General features: G+C 42.7%; 1 protein-coding gene across 1 annotated transcript in view; it reads right to left on the bottom strand.

The window, feature by feature from the left end:
* AFF3 (AF4/FMR2 family member 3) overlaps window positions 1-27,178 on the bottom strand; it is a 547,917-nt gene that overhangs the window by 28,022 nt on the left and 492,717 nt on the right. Inside the window, exons 14-17 of the mRNA XM_036028289.1 lie at window positions 21,074-22,198; window positions 15,634-15,755; window positions 10,518-10,719; window positions 8,076-8,197 (exon numbers count right to left, since the gene is read on the bottom strand). Coding sequence (XP_035884182.1) covers window positions 8,076-8,197; window positions 10,518-10,719; window positions 15,634-15,755; window positions 21,074-22,198 — 1,571 coding nt within the window. The remainder of the gene's footprint in view (window positions 1-8,075; window positions 8,198-10,517; window positions 10,720-15,633; window positions 15,756-21,073; window positions 22,199-27,178) is intronic.

Below are 27,178 nucleotides of genomic sequence, written 5' to 3'. Positions count from 1 at the left end.
TGCAACGTTCAAGCCAGGAGGAAAATAAAATTGTTGTCACTGTTTTGGCAGTTATAGAATAGAACATGGCAAAGGTACTAAAGTGAAATCTAATTACCTTCAAACAGATTCGTCATCTAATCTATTTTGTTTACGCCAAAAACCTATAATTTTTGTTTCTTGTTTAGATAATAACATTCTTTACATTGTTTCTTGTGATGGCATTCTGTGCGGGGACCTGAGCAAACCTGATTAAAGTTCAATTAAACATCATACCTGTAATAGTGTATCTGGGGCTTTTCAGAAATAGGGCTTGTATGATCTAAATGGGCGAGGCTTAGCCGCACATATCTTTGTTATAAGAGCTCTCAGCAGCAAAAACAGCCTGAGCACTTGATCCAAAGAGAATGTTTTCTTTTTTCTTTTCTTCTCCTCGTCCTCCCACCACCCTACCTACAAATATACAACCTTGGTTCTGAGCAGCAACTGGGTTTGAGCCACCCTGATCTTTTTTCTGGGCAGGAGGGTTAGAGCAACCTTGCTCTCTGTTCTTCTTGGTGGCGAGATCCAGCTGAATGCGCTCCCGTGGAGAGGCTGGCAGAGTCCTTTCTGTAATTCCTACCTCTGGGAAACAATCCCCCAGAAGGACCAGCCTGTTCAATGAAAGCTGGCAGGGATGAGAGCTCAATGTGTTTGAACAAATAGGTTCCTTGGCATAGCAGAAATCTGAATAATTTTCTTAGGGAAGTTGAAATCCAAATCAGAGAAGTAGGCAACTGCATACCAAATCAATTCATCATCTGACATCCTATCAGCTTGTCATTTGATAAGCCCCAGCGATGTCACAGTGTCCCAAGCTCTGGGGCACTCTTTTTTACAAAGAAGAATGTGTAAGAAGTTGGCAGATGGGAGAGGAGTTGGGGGCTGGGTGGAAAAGGTGAAAGGATTACAAGTACAAACTGGCAGTTACAAAACAGTCACAGGATATAAAGTACGGCGTAGGGAACATAATCAATAACACTGTCATAACTACGTATGGTGCCAGTGCATACTTAAATTATCACAGGGATTACTTTGTAAATTATATACATGTCCAACCACTACGCTGCACAACTGAAACTAATACTGAATGTCAACTCTAATTGAAAAAAATTAAGCAATTATAATATTTTGATGCACCAAGTAAGTGATACTATTGATGAGGGCACTTCAGAGTCAGCAACTCCAGGTGAGGTGTTGGCTTTATGGGTCCTTCCTGGAGGAAACAGGTGAACTGCATTTAAGAAGCAAGGATTCAGATGCAGCATTTGTTTCTATAACCTTGGTGTTGGCTGGGACCCCAGAGTCCCTGGAACCTGGCTTCTCAGAAATGCCAGTGATTATTCACTGTGTCTCTCACAGCAGCAGGCTCTTGCAGATGACAGCTTCACCTGGCCACACACAGAAAACAGCATGTGCTTTCCAGGATGCACAGGTGAGTGCAGCAGGGTTTGTCATTTCATCAAAAGCAACTTTCTGGTGAAGTGGAAACTTATCAGTTCTATTGTTGTTGTAGTCTGGGTGTGACATTTATAATAGAATAATTTTACAAAACCCTTAAACAGATCAGAGAGGTAAGATTTCCAAATGGGGAGATCTGAATTCTTTGTCCCCCCACCCCTCAAGCCTAGTCCCTATTTTCTTTCTCTTTGTTTTGGTTAGAATAAAATAAAGACCTAGCTAAGAGACAGGGATTTTGTAATGGAAATAATTCCATATGAAGAACATAAAGGTGACTAATCAGGAAAGGTGGGGTCCAGCTGTGGAGCAACTGGGATGGGGAGGCCCTCAGGAGAAGAGCAATGGCCATGGCAGGCCCTCATGGGGCACCTTGCCATGAAGTCATGTCACCTACTCAGGGATTTCATCTGGTGTCCTTTGACTAAGTCATGCTGCAATAGAGCCGACCTTTTACATACAGGAATCTTCCCATCCTCTATAAAATTAAAAAGCTTTTAGCTATGAGACTGCCGGGCATAATTACATTACAAATGCCAAGTTCCTCTTCCCTCCCCACCAGCCACATTTCATACGCCATGGCCTTCAGTGCCCTGTGGTAGAGGGGTTCAGTTCTCAGTGTTGGGGGGTTTAAGGACCTGGCCTCCCGTTATTGATGCCATGGGACAGATGGGACATTTGGCGGTTTGGCTGAATGTGATGATCGTGACCGACTTCCTTGTGATATGTGGGTTAGAGACGGCACATCCTCCTGGGAGCAGCAGGCATCCTGGCACTCAGGTTCCCTGGCTTCCCAGTGTGGCAATATGGCTGGTGGGAACAGAGGCTGCATTTCCCAGCCAAGTATTTCACCACTCAGGACTTCTGCACAGAGGCCTTCATGACACGGTTGTTCTCTCTCAATTTTCTCTGGCCAAGAGCTCCCCTGTCACTAATTATGACACCAAGTAATTTATAGCTCCTGGCTTTGCACTAATGAGATCAGTTTCTAGGCTATGAGTTGAATTAAGTGCTGTCACTCACTGGCATGAATTCTTATGATTTTTTTAAACAAAAGTTTGGTAATCGCACCAGTGTCACCTTAAAACTGTGGCTGTCAAGTAGTGAATGTCATACATGGCTAAATGTCAGCAGAGGAGGTGCAGTCACTGCCACCAACCTGAGTGTGCAATTTATGCAGAACAAGCTGACCTGGATCATATTTTAAAATGTGTTATTCTGTTCAGTTCCATCTGCATCCTGAAGGCACAAACTGGTGCCTGTTTAACTGGTAAGTAACAAAGAAAAGGGGGCCTGGAAGCCTCTGTATTTAACTTTACCTGCATGTACATTCTTGATATTCATGACAAAAGAAAAAAAATGCAGGCTTTATACCTCCCTCCCCTGAATGTTGTTATAATTCAGCAGGATTCATTCAACGCTTGTTCCTGAGCGCCCACAGGATTCAGTGGTTGTCTGAATTGCATGTTTATTCAATCATTAATGAGCATTTCTAATACAAAAGAATGAGTTGACTTTTTTAAAAAGCTATACGGTAGGGCTTAAAAAATTAAATGACAGTGTAGCATCTGTTATTATAACTGGGTTTCCAGCAGTTGTATGATACTTCAGAGCTAATTCTCTTGTTCTTTTCTTCTACTGGCAGCCTTCCTTGGTCATTTCATGGCTCACTGACACCTTGAGTGAGAAGTCAGAGAAAGTCACAGGAATCAGGTCATCATCTGTCCAGGAGGCTGCTCGTGAGGAAGCTCCCACAGAAGGCAGGTGAGAGTGGAGCTGGAGCAGGCTCATGTTTTGTGATCCCAGTGGACCTTTCTCTGGGGAGGCCACCCCCATGTCTGCCTCTCCCATTAATTAATAGCTGAGAATTAATTAGCTACACATCATAGCTCCTTTCTGCCACTGTACTTGGTACTTAGTAAGTGCTTAGCACATACCAATTGAAACTGGGAAACATTTTACACAATTTTAGGTGACTTCCTGGCCCAGGGACCGCTTATGGCACAATCTTTTTCACTGTTTCAAGGCAGACACAATGCTTATTTCTGCTTTTCAAACATGAAGAATCTTCTCAGGACTTTCTCAGTTTAGTGGCTGAGTGGCTGCTTGAGTTGCATGTTTATTTCACTGTTATGGATTTCAAATCAATTGGGACACAGGGCAATTGGAACACAACATCTTTCTCTTCCTATGATGGATATGTAAGAGTGATTTTTAAAATTCTATTATAGCTGTATCCATAAAAGGAGAAACAGTTTTATTGTAGCTGTCAGCCAGAAAAATTAGGCATATTGCTAATGGGAAGAATGCACAATAACAGCCTTTTTGTTGATACACAGAGAGACAAAATTATATTCGTTTGCAGACCCAATAGATTGAGAAACATTTGCTTGTATAAACAGTTCAAGAAACTGCAGATTGAAGTAGAACTACTTAGTTGTCACTGTGTCAGTTTTAGCTTTGTGGTCCACACATTGGAAAATTCCTTACATTTTCATTTTCTGTGTGTGTGTGTGTGTGTGTGTGTGTGTGTGTGTGTTTCAATACCACACACCTTTAACATTACCTGGTGGAAATGTCTGATGATTTAGGCACCTCAGTTACTAATGTACCTCAGTGTCTGATCACATGGTTAGATTATGGCTTCCAAATGCAAATTTCCATGTGGTTATTAAACACAATTCTAATGTCCTGTCTTTACAAACAGTTAAAGCTCACGTGAACAATTCACACCATGAAACCCTAATTTTATATGTAGTTGACCAACAGATTATATTCACATTACATTCCCCCCACCTAGGGGATTAATGGTGACAAGAGAAGAATTCCATGATGTCCTAAATTAAATTACAATGGGCAGAGAGAGAGACAAGAGTAATTATGCAGTTAATAGCCGCGTGCCAACTAACAACAGACTGCTCGAGTTCCAGAATGTGTGCTGGAGAGCTCTGAGTCACCTCCTGTACAAACAAAAGATGCCACTGCATCATGTATATGCATGAGCTTTCAGGACTGTTGCCCATATCCAGTCAAAAATAGTGACGATTTCTTCCTGATAGACTGTGCACCTAGCCTAGAACTGACTCTGCTTCACCTTTTCCTGCCCTCTGTTTATAACCAATGTTAATTCTTTCAAAACACTTCTTTCCCCCAAACATACAAAAGAATGGGTCAACTCTTTGGTGCCACCAGGGTGGCACACATGTTGCCTCCTTCACTATCCCTGTTGCTGGTGGATTAGGCTGCACTGCACACCCCAGGACCTGGCCCTGTTCTGACTAGCATTTGGCTCAATAAACCATTTTCTTGAAGAAAAGCTTTGGTAGCTTGTCCCCTTTATCATTATAAAATGTCCACTCTTTTCTCTTGTTACAATTTTTATCTGATAATCTATATTTTGGATATAAGTATGGCCATATCCACTTTTTTGTGGGTGTCATTTGCTTGGAGTATCATTTTTCACCCTTTCACTTTGCATCTTACTTGTTCTTGCAGCAGAGATGTGTCTCCTGAAAGCAGCACATGGTTGGGTTTTGCTTTTTGATCTAATCAGCTACTCTGTGTCTTTTAAATGTAATCCCTATTATATCCCAATGTCATTTTTTAAAGAAATGGAACCAAAAAATTAATCCCAAATAGCCAAAGCAATCCTGGGAAAAAAGAACAAAGCCAGAGGTATCATACTCCTTGACTTCAAATTATATAACAAAGTGATGATAATCAAAACAGCATGGTGTTGGCAAAAAACCCAGACACACAGACCGAAGAAACAGAATTGAGAGACCAGAAATAAACCCACATACATGTGAGCAAATAATTTTTGACAACGGAGCCAAAAACTTACAATGGATTAAAGAAAGCCTCTTTAATAAGTGGTGCTTAGAAAATTGGAAAGTCACATACAAAAGAATAAAACTAGACTGTTCTCTGTCACCATCCACAAAACTTAATTCAAAATGGATCAAAGGCCAAAATGTAAGGCCTGGGACAATAAAATACATAGAAAAAAACATATGGACCTTGGTCTTAGAGAGGGTTTTACAAATTTGACCTCAAAGGCAAGGGAAGATAAAGCAAGCAAAAACAAATGAATTAGGCTACATCAAACTAAAACAGCTTCTGCACAGAAAAAGAAACATCATCAATAAAAGGGCAAACAACTGAATGGGAGAAGACATTTACAAATAACACCTCTGATAAGGGGCTAATATACATCCAAAATGTATAAAGAGCTCATACAGCTCCCAAACAATAAAAACCAAACAATCCAATTAAAAAATGGGCAGAAAACCAGAACAGACAATTCTCCCAAGAAGACATGGCCAACAGGTACATGACAAGATGCTCAACTTCATTAGCTATTAAGGAAATGCAAATCAAAACTACAATGACATGCCACCTCACACTGTTAGAGTGGCTATTATCAACAAGACAAATAATAACAAGTGTTGGAGACATTGTGGAAAAAAAGGAACCCTCACTCACTGCTGGTGGGAATGTAAACTGGTGCAGCCACTATGAAAAACAGTATGGATGTTCCTCAAAAAATTAACAATAGAGCTATCATATGACTCAGCAATACCTCTTCTGGGTATCTACCTGAAAATTTTGAAAACATTTATTTGTAAAGCTATATTTACTCCTATGATCATTGCAGCATTATTCACAGTGGCCAAGATATGAATATAACCAAAGTGTCCTTCGATAGATGATTGGATAAAGAAGATGTGGTACACATATACAACAGGATACTACTTAGCCCTAAGAAAAGATGAATTATTGCCATTTGCAATAACATGGATGGATCTTGGGAATATTATGCTAAGCAAAATAAGTCAGGCAGAAAAATTCAATAACCATATGATTTTACTCATATGTGGGATATAAAACTGAAAACAACAAATGAATAAACAAAAACTCACAGACACAGACAACAGTATGGTGGTTACCAGAGGGGAGGAAGGGTTGGGGGGAGGTAGAATAGGGTAGAGTGGTCAAATATATGGTCACAAAAAGAGACTTGACTTTGGGTGGTGAACAAAGTCAAGTCTAGGGTAATGCAATATACAGATGATCTATTAATGAAGTGTACACTTGAAACCTACATAATTTAGTTAACCAATGTCACTCCAATAAATTTAATGAAATTAAAAAAGAAAAAGCTTTGGGCCATGAAAATATTTTGTGTAACACTGACCCCTTCCTTCACCACCTGGGTCAGTGGAGAAGATGAGGGGTGAGGCAGTGGTGAGGGCCAGGAGGAGGGTGTGCACGGGGCTGAGCACAGCTACAGCAGCCATAAGAAGAGGAGAAAAACACATGTCCTCCTGGGCCACCCTTAACCTTCCGTACATCCATGACCTTGGAACATGTTCAGTAAATAAAACTAACAAAGACAATGTGTATTTGACTTTCTAACCCCCAAGTCTGTGCCCAAATTAGCTTACTGAAGCCCAGGTAATCCTTGAGAACCACAGCTTGTATTCCTATTTCTCAGAGATATCTACAGAGGTGATAAATAGACCTTCTACACTTGGGTACCATTAGGGCTGGAGAAGTGGAGGGGAGGTAGTTAAGAATGGAATAGTTATCACATCTGCACAGTGCTTTCGATTCCCCAAAAGAATGATCTTAGGAGTGATCATCTAACTGGATCCTAGGAGGACTCCCTGAAGACAGATGTCATGACTATCACTTTTTTTATGATTAGGAAACTGAGACTTGGAGACATTTAGAGCCATTTCATTTTCTGATTTTGGGTGGGGTTAGTGGTTTAGTGCCTGTCCCCTTGGCTGGACTGTAAACAATCTGGCCCGAGGCCAGGATCACTCATTATCACACACTGCTGCCCCTCAGGATTTAAAGTAGTGTCTCACACAGAGATGGACTGGGTGCTCAGTGAGCAGCTGACACTGAACACAGGCGTCAAGCCAAACTCTTGAAACCATATCTTCTGCCTTCCAGGTTTGTCCTTGACAAGCATTTTTTCTGAGAGCCTAAATAATTTTCAGTATCATTTTTATCATTTCTCATTTGTTATTTTCAGCTCTAGAGCATTCGAGGATGTTATTTTTATTTATCTGCTTCTCTTGTTTCTCTTTTAAATTGATGCTGGGAATGGAAATTATACTTGGGTTTCAGTGCTAGGATTGGGTGTAGGGTGACAGGATATTTTTTCTTGTGTAAGAATTGTTTGTACTGTTATAAAGAATATAGCATTTTAGAGGAAAAGAGCTTCCAGGAGTGAATCACTATCATTCTTTGCCTGTTATGATTTACCAAAACAAAAATGCTTCTCTTTATGGTAGCATACAACCACCAACAGTCCTAAATATAGGTGCTTAGAAAAAAAGACTTGCAATGCCATTTGCCTTAGCTTCCTGATGTCCTGCATGTTACCACTGGTCTTTCAGCTGTTCAAACCTCTCACCAGGACCCAGGGGCCCACTCAGAGTTAAGCTGCCCTTTGAGTGGGCAACATTTACCTGACCAAGTCACATAAGAGTGGCCACATGTAAGTCAGATGCATATAACCCTCTACCTGTGGAATTTCTATTTCACATTGTCCCTCACCATATCAACAAAGAGTCTGCACTTACATATCATCGAAGACAAGTTTCTGCCTCTTGCAGTCCCGGTGGCCATTGGAGCCTGGAGACCACGGCTCTGTCTGTGGCCGTGACTTGTGTAGAACATTTTCCGAATTGTGGTGAGCTGCTTTCTAAACAACAAACAACATACCAGTTTTTGAGAAACTGGCCACTTGGCTGAAAGAGCAACCTATTACACAGAATATCCTGTGTTCTGTACTCTATATTAGAATTAGTGGTGCTTTTTGTTTAAATAAAGAAAAAGAAATATGTGCATTGTAGGCCTCAAGATGAGGGCTTTCCTATACAGGGGTGGGCAAAAGTAGGTTTACTGTTGTTTGTATGGAAAGTAATACACTAATTTATAAATAATAATATAAGAATAATACAAGAAAAAACTCTTGTGTTTTGTGTACTCACAACTGTAAACATACTTTTGCTCCACCCTGTGTGTTGTCCAATATCATTCTCATAACAGTATCAAAAGGGAAGGCTTAGTATGGCCCCTCTCACAGATCCAGACACTGAGGTTTGGTGAGGGTAAGTAAGTTGTCCAAGCTCAAACAGCTACTGTGGGTGAAGGCCCAGGGTTTAGCACTCAGGCCCCTACTTTTCTCAGTTGGCTAGACCAGTGCTTCTCTAAGTTGATTGTGCATGAGAATCGTTCAGGGGCTTGTTACCACAGATGGTGGGGCACCACCTCCAGAGTCTCCGATTCAGTCTGGGGTACAGCCTGAGAACATGCATTTCCAACAAGTTTCAGGTGATGCTGGTCCAGGGACCAAGTGCACAGAACCACTGAACTGTAATCTACAATCCCTCATGCAAGAGAAGTTGTTCAGGTGAAAAACTGAGTAGCTCCCATTCTCTGTCTGTTAAAATTAGGAAAAGCCAGAAGGAAATACTAGAAATTATTTAAAATATGTTTTAAAAAGGAACACTATTGATCTGTGGAAAAATTTAAAAATTCTAACTCTTGGGGATACAAATATTTACAGAGCATCCACTGCATGTAACACATGGATCAGAAAACAACTGTCTTTGGCTATGAAGTTCAAATCAATTCCTCTGAAGTAATTAAAACAGAGTGTATACAAATGCTTCTTTAAACATGGGCTGATTTTATGCGTAGATCAAGCCTCTTTCTTAAAAGAGCCTCTTGTGCTATGTGCATTTCCTTCTTGGCAGGCACAGAGGTTAATTATGGATGTGTGACCCCAGTCTAAGTGGCTCTCCTCAGCTAGACGGGAGGTATCAGGCAGGCACGGACTGAACCTGTGAGATCATCATTGCATCCCTGTTGCTTGGCACAGTGTCTGGCACACAGTAAGTACTTGCTCAATAACCATCCAGTGAAAGAATGACTAAATAATGTCTTTTTTTTGTTTTTACAATTTTCTGCACACCATACAATTTTTTTTTTTGTTTGTGATACAAGGATCTAGAGGCAAGGGGAAGTTTTGTTTTTAAATCTGAATTGGTAGCTTTTATTTCAGGTTTTTCTAACATTGTTTTCCCAGATTCTTGCAGCTTAGAGTTAAAGGTAATTGTTTCCAAATAATGGTGCATAAGGGTGTTGATTTCCTGATGATGCAATAAGATTTAGGATCTTGCTAGACCTTCTACTACCTTTGTCTTATTAAGTCATGGGATAAAGCATTAAGAACTGCCTCTCTCCATCTCATTTGGCAGTCACATTCTCATGTTTCATCTCTTCCAGACTCACAGAGCCCTGCTGGTTTAACAGGCACAGTGACCTGAGAAAATGCAGTGGGGAGATTTGGAATGAAATAATGTACCCTAGAGGATGCTTGGTCCAGGGCCACAAGCTGGCAGACAGAGGGGGGCAGTAAAGAGGAACTAACCTGTAGTGTGAATTGCACACCTATCCACATGTGTCAGGTTCTTTAGATAATATCATCTCATTTAAATCTTATGACACCACTTTGCAAATGAAACAGGCTCGGAGAGATGAAGTATGTGACCCAAGGTCATGTGGAGACTAAGACATGAGGGTAGACAAACCATGGACCCCAACTCCCTGCCCTTCCCCAGGGAAGTGTAGGGTTCTGGAATCACCCCTGAGCAGGTCACTGCAAAAGGAGTGGTGGCAGGTGTCCCACATGGTGTCTGCTACACTGGTCACTCAGTGTTGAAGTGGAAATCCCAACATTTTGGCCTGGGGTTTCCATTCCAAGTTTAGCTCAGTCCTGGGTCAAGGACTCTTCTCGACTGGAAAGGTGGGTTGGTCCCAAACTCCCAATTTGTCCTGTAATACTATTACTTTGGGGCAATTTCATTTCAGAATGGGAAATTCCCAGAGCAGCCTTAGGATTCCTTTCCGGGACCTCAAGCATATTTTCAGACTGTGCTGGGCTAGAGACAGGTAGAGTATAGGACTGTGCTCTGCTTCATTTCATTTTAATCAGGGCAGGAAGAGCATCAACATACCGTGAGGTCTCCAGCATGAGACTGCAGCTGGTTATCAGCCTTAAGCTTTTTGTTGGAGGTGGTGGATGTGAACAGACCACTGCCATTGGACCTGCTGGAAGATGTCAAGTCCTCGCTGGAGTATTTGTGTTTAGAGGCATCGGAGAGGGGTGAGATGGGCGACCGGAGCAATTTTTCATTTTTATTTATGGGTATTGCCAAGCTGAAAAGGAAAATCACAGTAATGGAATGTCACAGAGCCAGCACAGGGGGAGGTAAACGTTTTATATATGACCCTAACCTCCTGTTTAACACCTGCTGGGAGGAAGACATTTACAGGGAATTATTATACCAGCAAACAATTTTATGGCATTAGGACCATAACAAACAATAAGCAAATTTCACTCATTGTTTCTTTATGTGTCCTACAGGATGAAGAGTAGTTCTGGAGTTAAATAACAGAATAATAAGACCTTCATTTTCCAAGTTTTTTCATCCAAGGATCTCAAAATACACAATTTTTTTTCCTGTTTTCCTAGTAAGTGTACGCAGCAAGTAATGAGAAAGTCACTCAAGTGATATATGTGTTCCTTAGTTCTTTTTTTTGTAAATTCTCACCTGAGGATATAGTTATTGATTTTAGAGAGAAAGGAAGGGGGGGAGAAACATCAGTTTCTTGGCTCCCATACACACATACATGACCTGATCAGGGTCTGAACCCACAACCCAGGTATGTGCCCTGACGGAGAATCGAACCTGCAACTTTTTGGTGTAAGGGATCATGCTCCAATCAACTGAGCCACCAAGCCAGGGCAGTGTTCCCTACTTTTAAAAGGACTTTTGATAACACTTGAACTTACATTAATTATTACATGGAGAATAACAGAATCTCAGAATAATCTACAAAGCAAGGAGCAACTTTCCATTGTTAGGTTTTTGAGCTAATGAGGCATTGATCAGAGTAAACACAGAACAGAAAGCTCATCAGAAGTTACACTTTCTGATTCCTAGCTCCTTATCTCCTTTAAAACTATTTTCTGTAACTCCCCTGACCCCCAAAATTAATCATCAGAGAATGGAGTGATTTATATTTGAGTTTTTGCTATGTATATTATACTGATAGGACTTTCTCCATTACTTAACTTTGAGAAAACACTGGGAAGAGGCACATTAGTCTGAAAGAAACTGAATCATTCTTAATTTGGGAAGCTTGTAGAAGTTACCAGATAGAGTCAGTTAAAAAAAAGTAAGTCCATTTAACAAAGATTTAGTCACTATTCCTGTAGTTATGATTTCTTAATTGTATGTGCTGGCTATCACTGCAAATAAGCCATTAAAGTCACTTCAAAAAGCAATTTCCTTAGTTGCTGGTGACAGTGTAGAAATTACAAACACAGGCCTCAAATGATACAGCCAGGGTCCTAGAGATTATGCAAATAGACATACATAGGGATAGAATTTGTGTTGATAGATTTCTTTTTTTAAAATATTTTATTGATTATGCTATTACAGTTGTCCCATTATTTTCAGTCCTTTATTCCCCTCTGCCTTGTACTGCCCCTCCCACCAGCATTCCCCGACCCTCTTAGTTCATGTCCATGGGTCATATGTTTAAGTTCTTTGATTTCTCTATTTCCCATACTATTCTTAACCTCCCCTTGTCTATTGTGTACCTACCATTTATGCTTATTATTCCCTGTACCTTTACCCCCAGTCTCTGCCTTCCCTCCCCACTGATAACCCTCTTTGTGATCTCTGTTTCTGTGAATCTATTCCTGTTCTAGTTGTTTGCTCAGTTCATTTTTGTTTTTGTTTCCTTAGGTTTGGCTGTTGATAGTTGAGTTTGTTGTCATTTTACTGTTCGTATTTTTAATCTTCTCTTTCTTAAATAAGTCCCTTTAACTTTTCATACAATAAGGGCTTGATGATGATGAACTCCTTTAATTTGACCTTATCTGGGAAGCACTTTATCTGCTCTTCCATTTTAAATGATAGCTTTGCTGGATAGAGCAATCTTGGATGTAGGTCTTTGCCCTTCATGACTTTGAATATTTCTTTCCAGCCCTTTCTTGCCTGCAAGGTTTCTTCAGAAAAACCAGCTGATGATCTTATGGGAACTGAAGTGAATTGTAACTGTCTCCTTTTCTCTTGCTGCGTTTAAGATTCTCTCCTTATCCTTCTTTCATCTTGGGTAATGTAATTATGATGTGCCTTGGTGTGTGCTTCCTTGGGTCCAACTTCTTTGGGACACTCTGAGCTTCCTGGAAGTCTATTTCCTTTGCCAGATTAAGGAAGTTCTCCTTTATTATGTTTTCATACAAGTTTTCAATTTCTTGCTTTTCCTTTTCTCCTTCTGGCACCCCTATGATTTGGATGTTGGAACATTTAAAGTTGTCCCAGAGGTTCCTAAGCCTCTCCTCATTTTTTTGAATTCTTGTTTCTTCATTCTGTTCTGGTTGAATGTTTCTTTCTTTCTTCTGGTCCAAACCATTGATTTGAGTTCTGGTTTCCTTCCAGTCACTGTTGGTTCCCTGTATATTTTCCTTTATTTTACTTTTTATAGCCTTCACTTTTTCCTCTATTTTGTGACCATAGTCAACCATTTCTGTGAGCATCCTGATTACCAGTGTTTTGAACTCTGCATCTGATAGGTTGGCTATCTCTTTCTCTTAGTTGTATTTTTCTGGAGTTTTGATCTGTTCTTTCATTTGGGCCTGATTTTTTTTTTTTGCCTTGGTGAGCCTGTTTATGCAGTAAGAGGCAGAGCCTTAAGTATTTGACAAGGTGGGGCAACCCATGTGGTGGGTTGTGGCATTGTATGTGGGGGAGGGGTCTGAGAGGGAACAATGTGGCTTGCTCAGCTCTCTATCAGCTTTCAGTCACTCCCTCTGCTACCCACAATCAAGTTGGGCCCTTCTGGTGCTGATTCCTGGATGGGTTGGTTTGTGTAGGTTCCAGGACCCTGTGGGTCTCTCCCACAAACTCTCCTGTGAGGCTGGGAGTTTCTCCTGCTGGCTCAACCTCCTCAGGTTTTTTCAGTCAGGGGTTTTAAGGCTTCACTTCCCCATGCTGGAACCCTGGATTGTGTGGTCTGTCTTGTTCCTCAGTTGTTCCTCCCAGCTTATCTGCATGCAAATGCGGGACTGCCTGCTCCACCAGCTACCACCTGGTCTGCCCCAGTCCTCCAGCCACCGCGTTGCCTTGAGTCTTCTCTATCCCAGCTACCGTTTTCCACCCCTCCTAACTGGTCTGGGTGAATTTTTCTTCTTTAACTCCTTGGTTGTTGGCCTTTCATATAGTTCATTTTTCTGGCAGTTCTGGTTATTTTTTGTTTTTAAAATTGTTGTCCTTTTTTTGGTTGTGTGAGGAGGCAAAGTATATCTGCCTTTGCCTCCATCTTGACCAGAAGTCTGTGGTGATAGATTTCTGGTTCAAAAAGCAATGGATAGCTAACAATTTAGAAGTGAGAATATGCATTCTGGAAAACTGCCTTAGGCCAATCAAAGTGACTCAACTAGTGATGATGAAGACACTGATGCTGAAGATGATTATGAACAGTCTGAATACTACTATTTCTTGACATGTGATTGAAAAAGTCCTATTTCTAAGTCTCTATTATTTTATATATATGTGATTTTAAATGTTCATGGAAAACTAAGTTATTACATTAAATGTTGTTGTGGACATATGATTATTTTTTTTCATTATAATTTTATACAGTCAAGCTGACCAAAGAAACGTCCTTTGGATCTCCTTTTTGGCATGGGTGATCACTTTATATATGGGGTTTCCTCATCACACCACATGGGTATAACTTGAAAGCAGTCATTACAAACCTGGAAGTACACAGACAACCTTTCCTAGAAAGTACTAAAAGCACTTTCGTAAGCACTGTTTCATTATTTAACATGAAACTGCTAGAGTGAGCAGGCTCTGCCAGGCAAAAGCTCTCCTTCAAGAGCTTCTGTATCCTGGGCTCCATGAACATGGACAGAAAAAGTCACATCCTCATTTTCATTAATCTCTCATTGAACTTGAGCATCTTGGAACTGTTTATAATCATCACTGCTTAGAAATCACAGTAATTACTAGATCTGCTAGAAAGATGGTTTAAAGCTAATGCAAAAAGAAGCATATATATAATTACATCGCACATTTGAAAGACTATTTGAAACCATATTTCCCCCATTCACATTTTTCCAATATTTTGGAATACTGTCCACTTGGCACAGAATTTGTGGACAAGGTCAGCTTGCACGTATGGCTCTCCCTGCTGCCTGGACCTTTGGGATCTCTGGCCTTCCTTCCCAAGGTGACGCCACCACTGCAGTGTGCCTGGCTCCTGTGCCCTTGTCTCCAGTTTCCTCTCTGAGTTTTAATGCTGCTCTATGTCTTCTCCTAACCTTTCAGTTTACATTTTTATGTGTTGTGGTGAAGCATTAATCTCTCCTTAAAAATTCTATGTACACAGTCAGGGGGACGAGTGTCTTAGCAGAGGAAAAGTGGTTTCTGAGCTGTGGTATTTCTAAATGGAAAGAGCTTCTGTGACTGATGAGAAGCTAGTAGCTTATGATAAATATCTGGGACCTTGCCTTGTTAGAAAGACATTTGTCACAGAGGGGATTCAGTGCAATGTGGGTCCATCTGGAACTCCTTCAGAGGAGTCACCTGGAGGCCATTTAACCTTGCAGACACAGATCCTATCTAACACCACAATTTTAGTCTTTATCTAAGAGCTCCAGGTGTCTCATGTGAAGATTCTGCTCAAAGTTTATATTTCTCCATCTGTGCAATAAGCTTAGTGTTCTAGGGGCTCAGGAGCTATTACAATAATGGATTAAAAATTCAGTTATTAAGTTCTCAGAGGGCAAGTGTGTCTCTGGGAGTGCAGAACTGTGTGGAACTAGTAACTGGTCTTTTGTTACAAAGGACTACTCATTCACCCACACCTGGAACTGTGACATGAGGCACACACCCAGGCATGACTATCAGCCTCAGGTGAAACCAAGCAAAGCAAGTCTGGAGACCCAGACCAGAGCAGTCATGGAAAACCTGGCTCTTCTCCCCGATATGACACATGACTTTCAGACCCAGAGATCCCTCTAGCTCACCTCTGCCTTTGAGGAAGCACACATACCTGTTGATATTCATGTTGCAATGATTAGCAGACAAAGTATTATTGGCAGAGGAAGTCAGTCGTGAAGAGCTCTCTTTCTCTCCCTGGGCCTTCTTAATCTCCCTGTAGTCATCTTCATCACACTGCATGGAAATAAGCAAAAACCAATCAACTTTGGATTTTAAGGGGTCGTAATGAGCTCCTATCACCAACTCCCACCAAGCAAGGCCTCTGGGAGAGCAGCCTACTCAGCCCCTCTGTTAAGCACCTGGAGCAGCAATAGGAATGCAGCCTCCCTGGCCCTGGTCTAGGCTCCCAGCAGCTCCTCAGCAAATAAGAATGAAATCTGCCAGTTTCACTACTGACAGTACAGTGAGAAGAAATGCACAGCATTGTGATAAAAATTCAGGGCAAAACGTTACCATCAACAGACCTGATGTGGCCCTCCAAAAACGCCCTGTCCTGAATCCACACTGCAGCTTCAACATCTCTCATCTTGGCGTTCCTGATATCCAAATCAACAACCTATTCTGGCTTAATGCCATGAGGGCAGTGGCAAGCTTGAAACTTTCTTTTGAAATTCATGGTTTTATGACTTTCAAGCAAGGGTTGTTACCTCTTGGTGTCTTAATTCTAGTTAACAATGACTATTTCATGACATCTCAGAATCCTTAAAGTACCTTTTTATGAAATAGCACTTTGATTAAATTTTCCCCATGATTATGTTTAACTTTAGATGTGTTTTAAGGTGCAATACAAGTGTACTCTACAAAGTTCCATTTTTCATGAGCTAGCAGAAACACAGTAATGGCATATTTGGGGCTCTTGACAAGAGTTTTCTGGAAGACAAGCAGCATCAGTACCAAAGATAGAAAGACTCTGATCTTCTCTCTCTAGCTGGGATTGTCATACGGCCTCTCCCATAAGGCTCCCAAAGGCTCACAATGAAATAGCATCCCCTAAGGGGCCCGAACCAAAGCTCTGAATCCCAGGCCTTGGCTCCAGGGCTCCAGCAGGGTGAGACTTTGCACCTTTGGCAGCCAGATCTATAGGCCCCATTTCCTGCACCCCATACTGGGGGACTTAAACCTCAGATACTGAGTAAAGAATGCTAAGAAAATGGGAGTAGGGGGGAGAAAACTGTACCTGAACAATAATTAAAATAAAAAAAAGAACGCTAAGAAAATGTTCCTTCATTTTCTGTGTTTAATAAGGATTCATTAGATTTTGTTAGCTGGGTGTCAGGCTTGGCATACATAAAGTCTCATAAGTTAAAATTTAAAAAGGCCATAAATACTAAAATTATTTAAATACAGAACATTATGGAATTTATATATATGTCTTTCTGCACATCTAAGTATGCATATATAACTATTCATATTTCCAATCTATGTTTTTCAATTTCTCTCTGTGTGTTTCTTATATATCTATGTACCTCTCTTCTTTCTCTCTTCTCTTTCTCTCTTTCTTTCCATTAGCCCATCCATGTATCCATCAATCCCCAAGTGATTAACTGACTGATTCATTCATCAATCAATTAACCACCTAGGGGTGAATGGTCAAATCAATCCAAAAGTAATGAGAAAGGCAGGATATCTAGTGGGAAACAGGAAGAAAGAGGGGTAGGGAAGAAATAAGCTAACCCATATTACTGGATTATATTGTTTGAACTTGACAATGCCCTTGCCAAGGTGTCATCATTTACAAAGAAAGTGAAATAAAGAGAAGGTCAGATCACCCAGGAGGCCAGGGAGGACTATATAATTTGCTGCTTCAACACAAAATGAAAATATTTGGCCCCTTGTTCAAAAAGCAGGAAAAGATCCTTGTCTTGGAGATAATTTTTTTTTGTATTTGACACCAAAAGCAAAGGTAACTAAAGTGAAAATAAATAGGACTATATCAAACTGAAGAGCTTCTGCACACTAAGGAAACTATCAACAAAATGGAAAAAATATTTGCAAGTCATATAGCTGATAAAGGAGCTAATAACCAAAATATATAAAGGACTCAGAACTCAGTAGCAAAAAACCCTAAACAATCTGGTTAAAAATGGGCAGAGGAATGGAACAGACATTTCTCCAGAGAAAGACATACAGATGGCCAACAGGTACATGAAAAGGTGTTCAACATCTCTAATTGTCAGAGAAATGAAAATCAAAACCACAGTGAGCTATTACCGCACATCTGTCATGATGGCTATTATCAAAAAGACAGGAAATAAATGTTGGTGAGAATGTGAAAAAAAAAGGGAACCTTCCTACACTGTTCATGGCAATGTAAATTGGTAGAGCCACTATGAAAAACAATACAAAGGTTCCTAAAAAATTAGAAACAAGTACCATATAATCTTGCAATTCCACTTCTGGGTATTCAGGTGAAGAAAATGAAAACACTAACTTGAAAAGATAATATGTATCCCATGTCCACTGCAGCATTATTTCCAACAGCCAAGATATGGAAACAGCCTACATACCTATCAATGGATGAATGGATCAAGAAAATTATCTGTATAGCACACACACACACATATACAAACAATGGAATATTATTCAGCCATAAAAAATAAAACCTTGTCATTTGCAACAACATAGATGGACCATGAAGGCATTATGTTAAGTGAAATAAGTCTGACAGGAAAACATAAATACTGTATGATCTCACTTACATGTGGAATCTAAAACCAAAACAAAATAAAAAACAAAACCCCAAGCTTATCAATATAGAGAACAGGTCGGCAGTTGTCTAGGAGTTCGTGGGGTTTGAGGGAAGAGTGGGAAAAATGGGTGAAGGAGATCAAACCATACAAACTTCCAGTTACATAAGTCCTGGGAGGTAACACACAGCACGGGGACTACAGTTGACAATACTGTGTTACATATTTGAAAGTAGATGGGAGAGTAGATCTTGAAAATTCTCACCAGGAGAAATAAAATTTGTAATTATGTATGATGATGCATGTTAACTGGATATATTGTGGTGATCACTTTGTAATATATACAAATAGAGAATTACTGTATACCAGAAACTAATATAATGTTAATTATACTACAATTTTTTTAAAAAAGCAGGAAGAATAACATGTAAAATGCTAAAGCAGAAGATATTTCCTCTCTGTCAAAGCCTCTCTCTTGATCTTCCATGGCGGTATTTACTTGGTGTTTTATATTATGCTCATTGTGGGGTTGGCATACTTGGGGGAGTGAGTGTAGACTCTCAAGTGACCAAGAATCCTTTCCTGCTACTGGGCGCATGTGTGACACACCACAGGGGGTTTCCACTGCTTGCCATTTGTGGGACCCACCTGTCAAAGGGCAGGGAGGTCCAGTTGGGCATTCCCCTGTTCCAGAGACCAAACCCCAACCCAAGGCAAACACGCAACCCTTAGGGGATTGCAGACTTCTCTCCTGGACTACTTAGTAACTGGACTGTGGTTGGGCAGGATGCCTATCCTGACCTGACCCTCACTCTGCCTGCCCCTTGGCCCCTGGAGCCCCAGGGCAGCAGCCCCATCCCCAGAAGGGCCAGGAGTGCAAAGGGGCAAAGGGCAGGCAGAATCTGTCCTAGGAAAATAGGTGGGGCTGCAGGTGAGACAAAGCTCCATGTGGTCCCACACATGCTTTATTGTCCCATCATGCTTCCCTCAAAAAACACAAATTTGAAGATAAAATGAAGAATTTGAAGACGACAACCACAAGCATTAAACTCTAAGCCCAAGCCCTTCTGACCCTGTGGGAAAGTAATACACAAACCTAAGGCTGGCTCCTTATTGGGAGCCTATTGCCTGAGCCAGACAGGCTGGACTCATTCCTGGTTCTGCCCCTTATCACCTAGTGAACCTGGGGCAAGTCACTTTAGGCTCCTGAGCCTCAGTTTCCTCATCTGTACAATGGGCATGACAGTAATATTTTCCTCATAAAGTTATAAGGACTACACGGTTTAATATGTACAAAGTGCTTAGACCAGTATCCCTCATGAGGACATACGTATGTGTTAACTGTTGTTAATGATTTTGTCCTGATTTGGGAACCATCCATGATTCTTGCAACATTTGGTCACTCATTGTGTTTTCCACTGTGGTCCAAGTTACTCTTAAAGATACGTAACAGGACAAGAATCCTCAAAATTGGCTTTAATTTATGACTAAGTTATTCTCATGCTCAAAAATCTTTGAAAACTGCTGAGCATGAGGGCTGCTCCCCCTGTGTTTCCAGCTCTCCCTGTACTTGGACTGCCTTTCTCACTCCTGTGCTTAACTTGTTTACTCTTTTCCCCTCTTCTGGTGCCACTTCATCCCTGACCCTCTGATTCCAGTCACATGCAACATAACGATGTTTTAGTCAATCATGGACTGCACATACAATGTGCACATATAATCCCCTAAGATTATAATGGAGCCGAAACATTCCCATCACTTAGTGATGTCCTAACATCATAGCGCAATGCATTACGTGTTTGAGGTGATGCTGGTGCAAATAAGCCTGCTGCACTACCAGTCATATAAAACAGCATTTATGTACAATGCATACTTCATAGTGATAATGAACAACTATGTTACTGGTTTACTATATATATTTTTTATTGCTATTTTACAGTATACCCTTTCTACTTATTAAAAAAGTTTTCTGTAAACCTCTATGCCGTTTGATGGTGGCAGCAGCCTCATACATCTCATGTTTACCAGTCTCTTGATCGCATCATGTTCTCTTGTGCCTGACTTAATGTTGTTTGGTAGGGTAACGGGCTGTACAGGCCTGTAGCCCAGTGGCAACAGGCCATCCCACATGGCCTAGCTGTGTGGTAGGCTAGACCATCTAGGTTTGTATAACTGCACTCCAGGAGGTTTGAACAAGAACAGAATCACCAACAATGCATTTCCCAGCATGAATCCCAGTCATTAAGGGGCACAAGACTACACTCAAATGGCCCTCCTCTGCAGGGCCCTGTTCCCAGCCCCTCTCCACCACCAAACTTCTTGATCAACAGGACTGGGAGCAACAGATGGCAACTCTGAGGCCTCAGGCTGGTGATCCCCTTACAGGGCCCGTTCTCCCACTGCCTGGCATCCCTTCCAGCAAAGAATGGGACTCATCATGTGTTTAGCTTTTCTACAGGCCCAGCTTCCAGCTCGCTTTGACACACACTGACTGGGTAAAGATTTCCTGCATACCTACTTCATCATGCAGTGGCACAGGGCTTAATCATTTAGAGTTATAAAATGGGAATAATAATACTGGTACTTCCCTACTGGGTGGTTTTAGGGGTTCAACTGAGTTAACGTATGTCAACTGTTTACAACAGTACCTGGCATGTGTAAGTGCTCTATGAATGTCTGCTGGGTAAAGACACACAGAACTGCTGCCTCACACGCCAGACCGGCAGCCTACTTGTGCTCTGTCACCTCACCCTCAAGTTAAGGGACAGCCCTCCTTCCCTGCCCATCCCTCAGCCCCAAGCCTACCTTGCGTTTCCTCTTGGATTTAGGCAAGGCCTTTTCTGAGGGTGTGTCGGAGGGGTGGCTTGGAGGTGCGCTCTCAGCGTCCTTAGCCGCAGGAGTGCTTAAGACCCCAGGCTCCTGGGGCAAGTGTTCTGGGATCCTGGACAGGAGGGTCAGGTCAATTTTGACCCAGAGAGACCTGACCTCATCACTATCCTTCAGGGGGGAGAGGAGTTCATTGCGGCCAAAGGGGACCAGCGTGTAGAACTGCTCCTCCAGCTCCTTGGCGATGTCACTGGTGGTCCTGGCGTTGATGGAGCCTACAGGTGCGCGGGGGCCACCGCCGCTGCTGATGCTGCTGGCGGCCTCCTTGAGCCTTTGGTCACTCCCAGAGGCAGCGACAGCAGCAGAAGCAGCAGCAGCAGCAGAGGCAGCGGCTACGGCCTGTGCTTTGGCCAGAGGGTACTCGTCCTGCTCTGACTCCAGGTCGGAGTCTGAGGAGGAGGACGAAGATGACGACTCTGTCTCGATGAATTCCTTGGACTTGGGGACGATCCTGCTCAAGCCCCTCGTGCGGCGCTTCTCGCAGGTGACTGAGGCCCGCAGCTCCTTGCGGTGGCTCGTCCTGCTGTTGCCACAAGGCCTGGCTTTGGTGGGCTCCGGAGCAATGGCCGTGCTTGCCCCCAGTGCCTCCGTGGGCTCCTCCTGCCGTGGGCAGTTAGCACTATCGCCGGCTGAGGTCCTCTCCGTGCGCCTGGGGGGCTTCTTGCCGGCAGACCTCCGTGTGGGCGCGGGCACACTCTCAGGGGACACACCAGGGACCGTGGGTGGTGGGGCGGCTGCAGTCACGGCCACGGCCACAGCCGCGGGCGGGGACTTCTGCTTCACTCCCTTAGTCCCCGGGGCCTTGTTGGCTGTCCTTGGCCTCTGCTCCTCCCTGCAGGTGCTCTTGATGTCCTTCTCTCTCAGGCCGGTTTGGCAACTGTCAGGGAGTTTCCCGCAGTCCTGCACTTGGTCTTTCCCCGAGGCGTAGTACTGACTGCTCTCCAGGCCGTGGCTCTCATTTTGGATCAGAATGGGGGGCTTGTGGGGATTAACTTTGTTCAGCCATTTATCCAGCTGCCACTTGTTAGAGGACGCGGGCTCAGCCTAAAAGCAGAAAACAGGCAACAAACAAAACATTATTACAGACTCAAAAGGGGCCTGGCTGTTTTTACCTTCCTTGTTATTCCTCTAGTTGTATGAGCAGAAAGCCAGTGGGAAGTACAAGGAACATGGGCCCAGGAGTGAGTGTGGCAGCTCTCTGGGACACAGGATGCAGGATGGTGTCCCTCTCCTGTCCCAGGTCACTTACAAGTCAGCACAATACTTTGAAATCAATTAGGAAAAATTCAGAGAGAGCACTGTACTTCATTCATTAGAGCCCATTTTCAGCACCTTTGAGTGTTACACAATGTATATATTTTATAATTATATGTACATACATAAACGAGATTCCAAAAGTTAACTGGGTAATAGTATGGGGGCCCTGTTAAAGCCCTCATTTTTTTTGGTTAAGACTTAAACTTTGGGGGGAAATTCAAAGACGGGGCTAAATGGAGCCTAGAGTCCCAAAGAGTTAGCATGTAGTCCTTGTGGTGAAGGCAAGTAGGGCACAGTTATTTCCTCACAGAAGCAGTAACTTTGAGAAGATGGCTTATTTAGTGGCATGGAACTTCCACTTAACAAGGGACCTAAGTGAGCCCCAGGTGCCCTGGCAGCTGGACTTGGTCAGTCCATCCTCAGCCTGCTTCCACCCCACTTTATCAGAAATGTTTCAGACATGAAAGTGATGATGGAAGTTTTTACCTGCAAGCAGGTTTGCTAACTTAAAGCACATTACAGGTTTTAAACTCTGCCCCATGGATTGGTTCCAGAGGGTCAATGAATGCCCCTAAACAGAATGTGAAATGTTCCATAGATGCCTTTTCTAGGAGAAGGCCATAGTTCTACGTCTCATAAAAAGGTTAAGAACTGAGTAAATGCTTGATTTTTAATAAAAGTACATTTATCCATCATCTGTGATTATTAATAGAAAATAGGTATATTGATAAGTGTAGAACTCTAGCCAGAGTGTTTGCAATTTGTAACTATATGTAAAATGTGGAAAGTGTTCCGAGTGATGGAGGTGATGTATTTTTCCTTCTCGACAGACTCCTGCCCTCTGATCACCGCATCCACTGTTTCAGGAGAGACTACATACCAGCTGAGAGTAAAGAAGACACTGCTTAGCTTTGCATTTCGAACATGATTAGATCAAGTCCAAAGCAAGTCAGGCTCCCTTGCAGGAGAAAAACATTTTTTTTCTACACAATAATTTCAAAAGCTTGTTTTTATGTATCAAGATTTGTTTTTCAATAGTGAAGTCCATATTAAGAGCAGAACTTGGGACAAAACCCTAGGAGGGGAGTGAAGAGACACAAGGGTCCTGGCTGAGTCTGGAGGAGTCTGCAGGGCAAAGCTCAGGACGATGAGAAGTCTCTGATGGGTCAGAAGGGCCTGGGCCAAGACAAAAAAGGGCACAGAGTGTGGGAACCACACACTCCAGCCATGGCAGGGGCCATGGACATCTGCTAGTTCTTCTAAAACAGATGAGACCAACTGCCCTTCAGAGAAGTCCATCCAGCACAGGGTGTCCAGTGACTGGGGAGAACAAGCGACATTTCAGGGGAATGCAGCACGAGGATCCAAAGCCCTTGCCCTGGGCCTGTCAGATGCAGAGGCTACAGGTGTGGGACGAGACACTCCCATGGCCCCAGTGGGGCGTCTGGTCTTTGACTTGACTTTTTGCTTTGTTTTCATGCACCAAAAGGACCAGGGCTCCAGAGCAAGATACTAAAGAACAAAGAGATCTTTTTGGCGCCCCTGAGTTGTTGAATGCAAATTCTGACCGCGCTTTATTTTGGCTTCTCTGGAGAAAAGGAACATAAGAAGTGCACACCCGTACATGCTGCAGCAGTACAGGCATGCAATGGAGAGGGCAGGACACAGAACAGCTTCTTTGCCAAGGGGAAGCTCTCACCTTCCCTGAGATAGCTGAGTGTGGCTAAAAGCTAATTTGGTGGTAAACAATTTATGGCTTCTGTTACTGTCTCCTCCCACAACCATTTCTCTCATTCTGTGACCACTTACAAGTCAGTGACTTGTGTGCCTCAGCTTCCCTAGACAAATGGGGCACAGTAAATAGGAATGGAGGCTGCCGGGGGCCTCTTGTAGAAAAGGGACACATCGAGACGGGGAGCAAACACAGCAGAGCATGCCCTCACTCTGGTCCTGCCTCCAGGTTTAACACTGCCTCCCCTCCACCACCATCCTGAGCCTTCCCCAGCTCACACCTCTGATGGTCAACCACAGCTGCACACAGGGATTCGAACTGAGACTTCCTGGTGGAAGCATTAACAACAAAGGGGGGAATTTAGTAAATTCAGTATGGCACCCATTGCCTGATGTGCTTTAGGGTCTTTTTTCTTTTTGTTTTTTTCACTTCACAGCTGAAGAATCAGTCTGAAGTATCATTTTCAACACATTCCTAAATCATACTCTACAGTTACCTCTTCCTATTGCCTCTCAAATGAAATCTAAATTTCTTGGGCTGGCGTTCAAGGGCATCATCCATCACCTTACGGTCACCATTCCTTGCTGGAATACCTGCAATGTACTTCTCACTTCACATATGCCATCTAACTTAATCCATATAGAGAAGAAATATTACCCTCCCTAATTTGTAGATGAGAATCAGAGAGGTCAAGTGACATGTCCAAAGCTGCAGAGCTATCAGGCACCACAGAAACTAAACCTGTATTTGTCAAGGTTTAAAGATCAAGTTCTCTCCCCTGTTGCTTGGCCTAATCTTCATTACTGTCTGGTGTAGCTTCAAGAAAGGGGGACCTCATTCCCTGAATGAGGAAATGTCGGTCTTCAACCTAAAATGATAGAATTAAGTCTGATTTTTGGAAAATACCACTAACTCTCCAAATAGTAACTGTGTCTTCTATTACTTTCAACTGTATAGATTTTTCTAAAAAAAAAAATCCTTACCCAAGGCTATTACTGATTTGAAAGAGAAAGAGAGAAACATTGGCATGAGAGAGAAACATTGATCAGTTGCCTCCCACACGCACCCTGACCAGGGATTGAACTCGTAACCTAGGTATGTGCCCTGACTGGGGACGAAATCTGCTACCTTGATTGGTGTATAGAACAATGCTCAACTAATTGAGCTGCCTGGCCGGGCAACTGCATAGCTTTTTGATGTTCATATTCCTTTCATGTGTGTATGGTGTATCTTTAACAAAGCCAAACACTTCTTTCAGGCTTGAGCCAGGTCTCTGTTTCTTCGTGTCCCTTGTAGTGTCTGTAATAGGTTAGGGAGGCAGATTGCTGACTCTGTTCCTAAGAATCACTCACAATGGGCTGTCACTCAAATTGTATAGTTTATTCCTCAGAACAACCTCACAGATTAGGCAGCACAGGTATATCTGCCGTTTTAGGTTTGGGGCAAATGTGGCCAAGGAAGCTTAACTGTGAAGACTTAAGTGGCAGTGAAGGGGAAACTCAGTGCTTGGGACCGTCATATTCTGGCACACTGCTGGTATGGCTGACTTTCTGAGCCATCCATCAGGGCTTCTGCCCAGCATTTGTTTACTTGCTCGCTGCTTTATATTTTCAGCCACGACTCTCCTCCTTGATTAATCTGCGCTCTGACTCACGTATAAGCCCTCCACCAAGTACCCTAGTCCCTGCTTCATCTACATCCCTCACAGTACCCACTGCCATGTACCTCACAGATGCCTAGTTAAGGGGAAGCTTGTTCACTCAATGAATAACTTGCATCACATTTCAATGACTTTCAAGAACAATTTAGGGCAGCATTTGCAAAATGTGTTTTTAGTTCACATAGTCCACAAGAAAGGTTTCCATGGTCAGATAAGTTTGGGAAATGTACAAAGGAAAGCACAGTGTACTTGAGCAATTTTATGGGCTGGGTAAAGCCCTACAGTAAAGAGATGGGTTAAACCTACTTAATCCTGGTCCTCTTCAAAATTACATGGCACAGGTCCAAGGAAGCTGTGTGTGCAGGTGTACACGTGCTTGCTGAGGGGAAGGCAGTTTCCCCTGCAAAGCTCTGACGTGAAAAGATGTACCATGCCAGGAAAGAAGATGAAAACAGCATTTGCAGTGGCTCCTCTGTGCTGGCGGGCAGACAAGGCATTGCACTACGGTGACTCACGTAGAAGGCAGTGGCTGTCCACAAGCACAGCTGGGAAGGGCAGTTCAGGTGAAACTCAGTGGAGCTCCACAGGTTTCTGGTGCTGGCATGGCAAGTGGGAGAACACAGGGTCCTTGAAACACCATGAGGGACTCCTTCTACTCCCCTACATCAGGATATTACCAGGAGGGAAAAGGAGGGTCGGAAACCTTTTGCTTCTAAGCAGCATAAACTAGTAAAATGTGAGGCGTGTGGCTGCAAAGAGCTCCCTTGTCATGTGGGGTTCAGGAAAACAAACCTCACTGTTCTCTGTAAGGTGGCCTGGGCCAGCTCAGACAGAAGGAAACAGTGACACTGGACACTGGGGATGGCCAGTCCCATTACGCTGCTTCCTTTCTTTGCAATTTTCATTCTGCGAATTCACTTTATTTCTAAAGGGCATGTGTCTGTATTAATCTTGGAAAAATGTTAAAAGAAAACTTACTTTTATCCCAACTAAGACATTCCTTTTCAGCAGAAAGAAGTAACTTGCAGGGAGGCTAACACCTCACTTGCCACTTCTGCATTCTCTCTGCATAGAGAAGCCAGAAATTGAAAACTATATGTGGCCTCAGGCAACTTGAACTTCTAGGCCTGCTTCAGTAGAGCTCTCTCTCCTTAGCTAGGGGCCTCTAATAGTTGCTGCAAGAAATGACAAGAGCTTCCTTTCATCACCAAGGAGTTCAAGTCTTTGTAATGATCTCAGTAACATTTAGAAAGAAGTTGGTGAAAGCACCTTATAACCGTACCTCTTAGGCTAGGTTTCAGCTTCATTCATGAGGTATGAAAATAAGACTCAACTGGTCATGAATTTAACCTTCAAGGTCACAGGGAAGAAGCTG

This window comes from Phyllostomus discolor, chromosome 6, assembly GCF_004126475.2.
Source record: "Phyllostomus discolor isolate MPI-MPIP mPhyDis1 chromosome 6, mPhyDis1.pri.v3, whole genome shotgun sequence".
NCBI classification, from domain to species: Eukaryota; Metazoa; Chordata; class Mammalia; order Chiroptera; family Phyllostomidae; genus Phyllostomus; species Phyllostomus discolor.
Note: the sequence above shows the minus strand (reverse complement) of the source record. Positions and strands in the feature narration are given on the sequence as shown.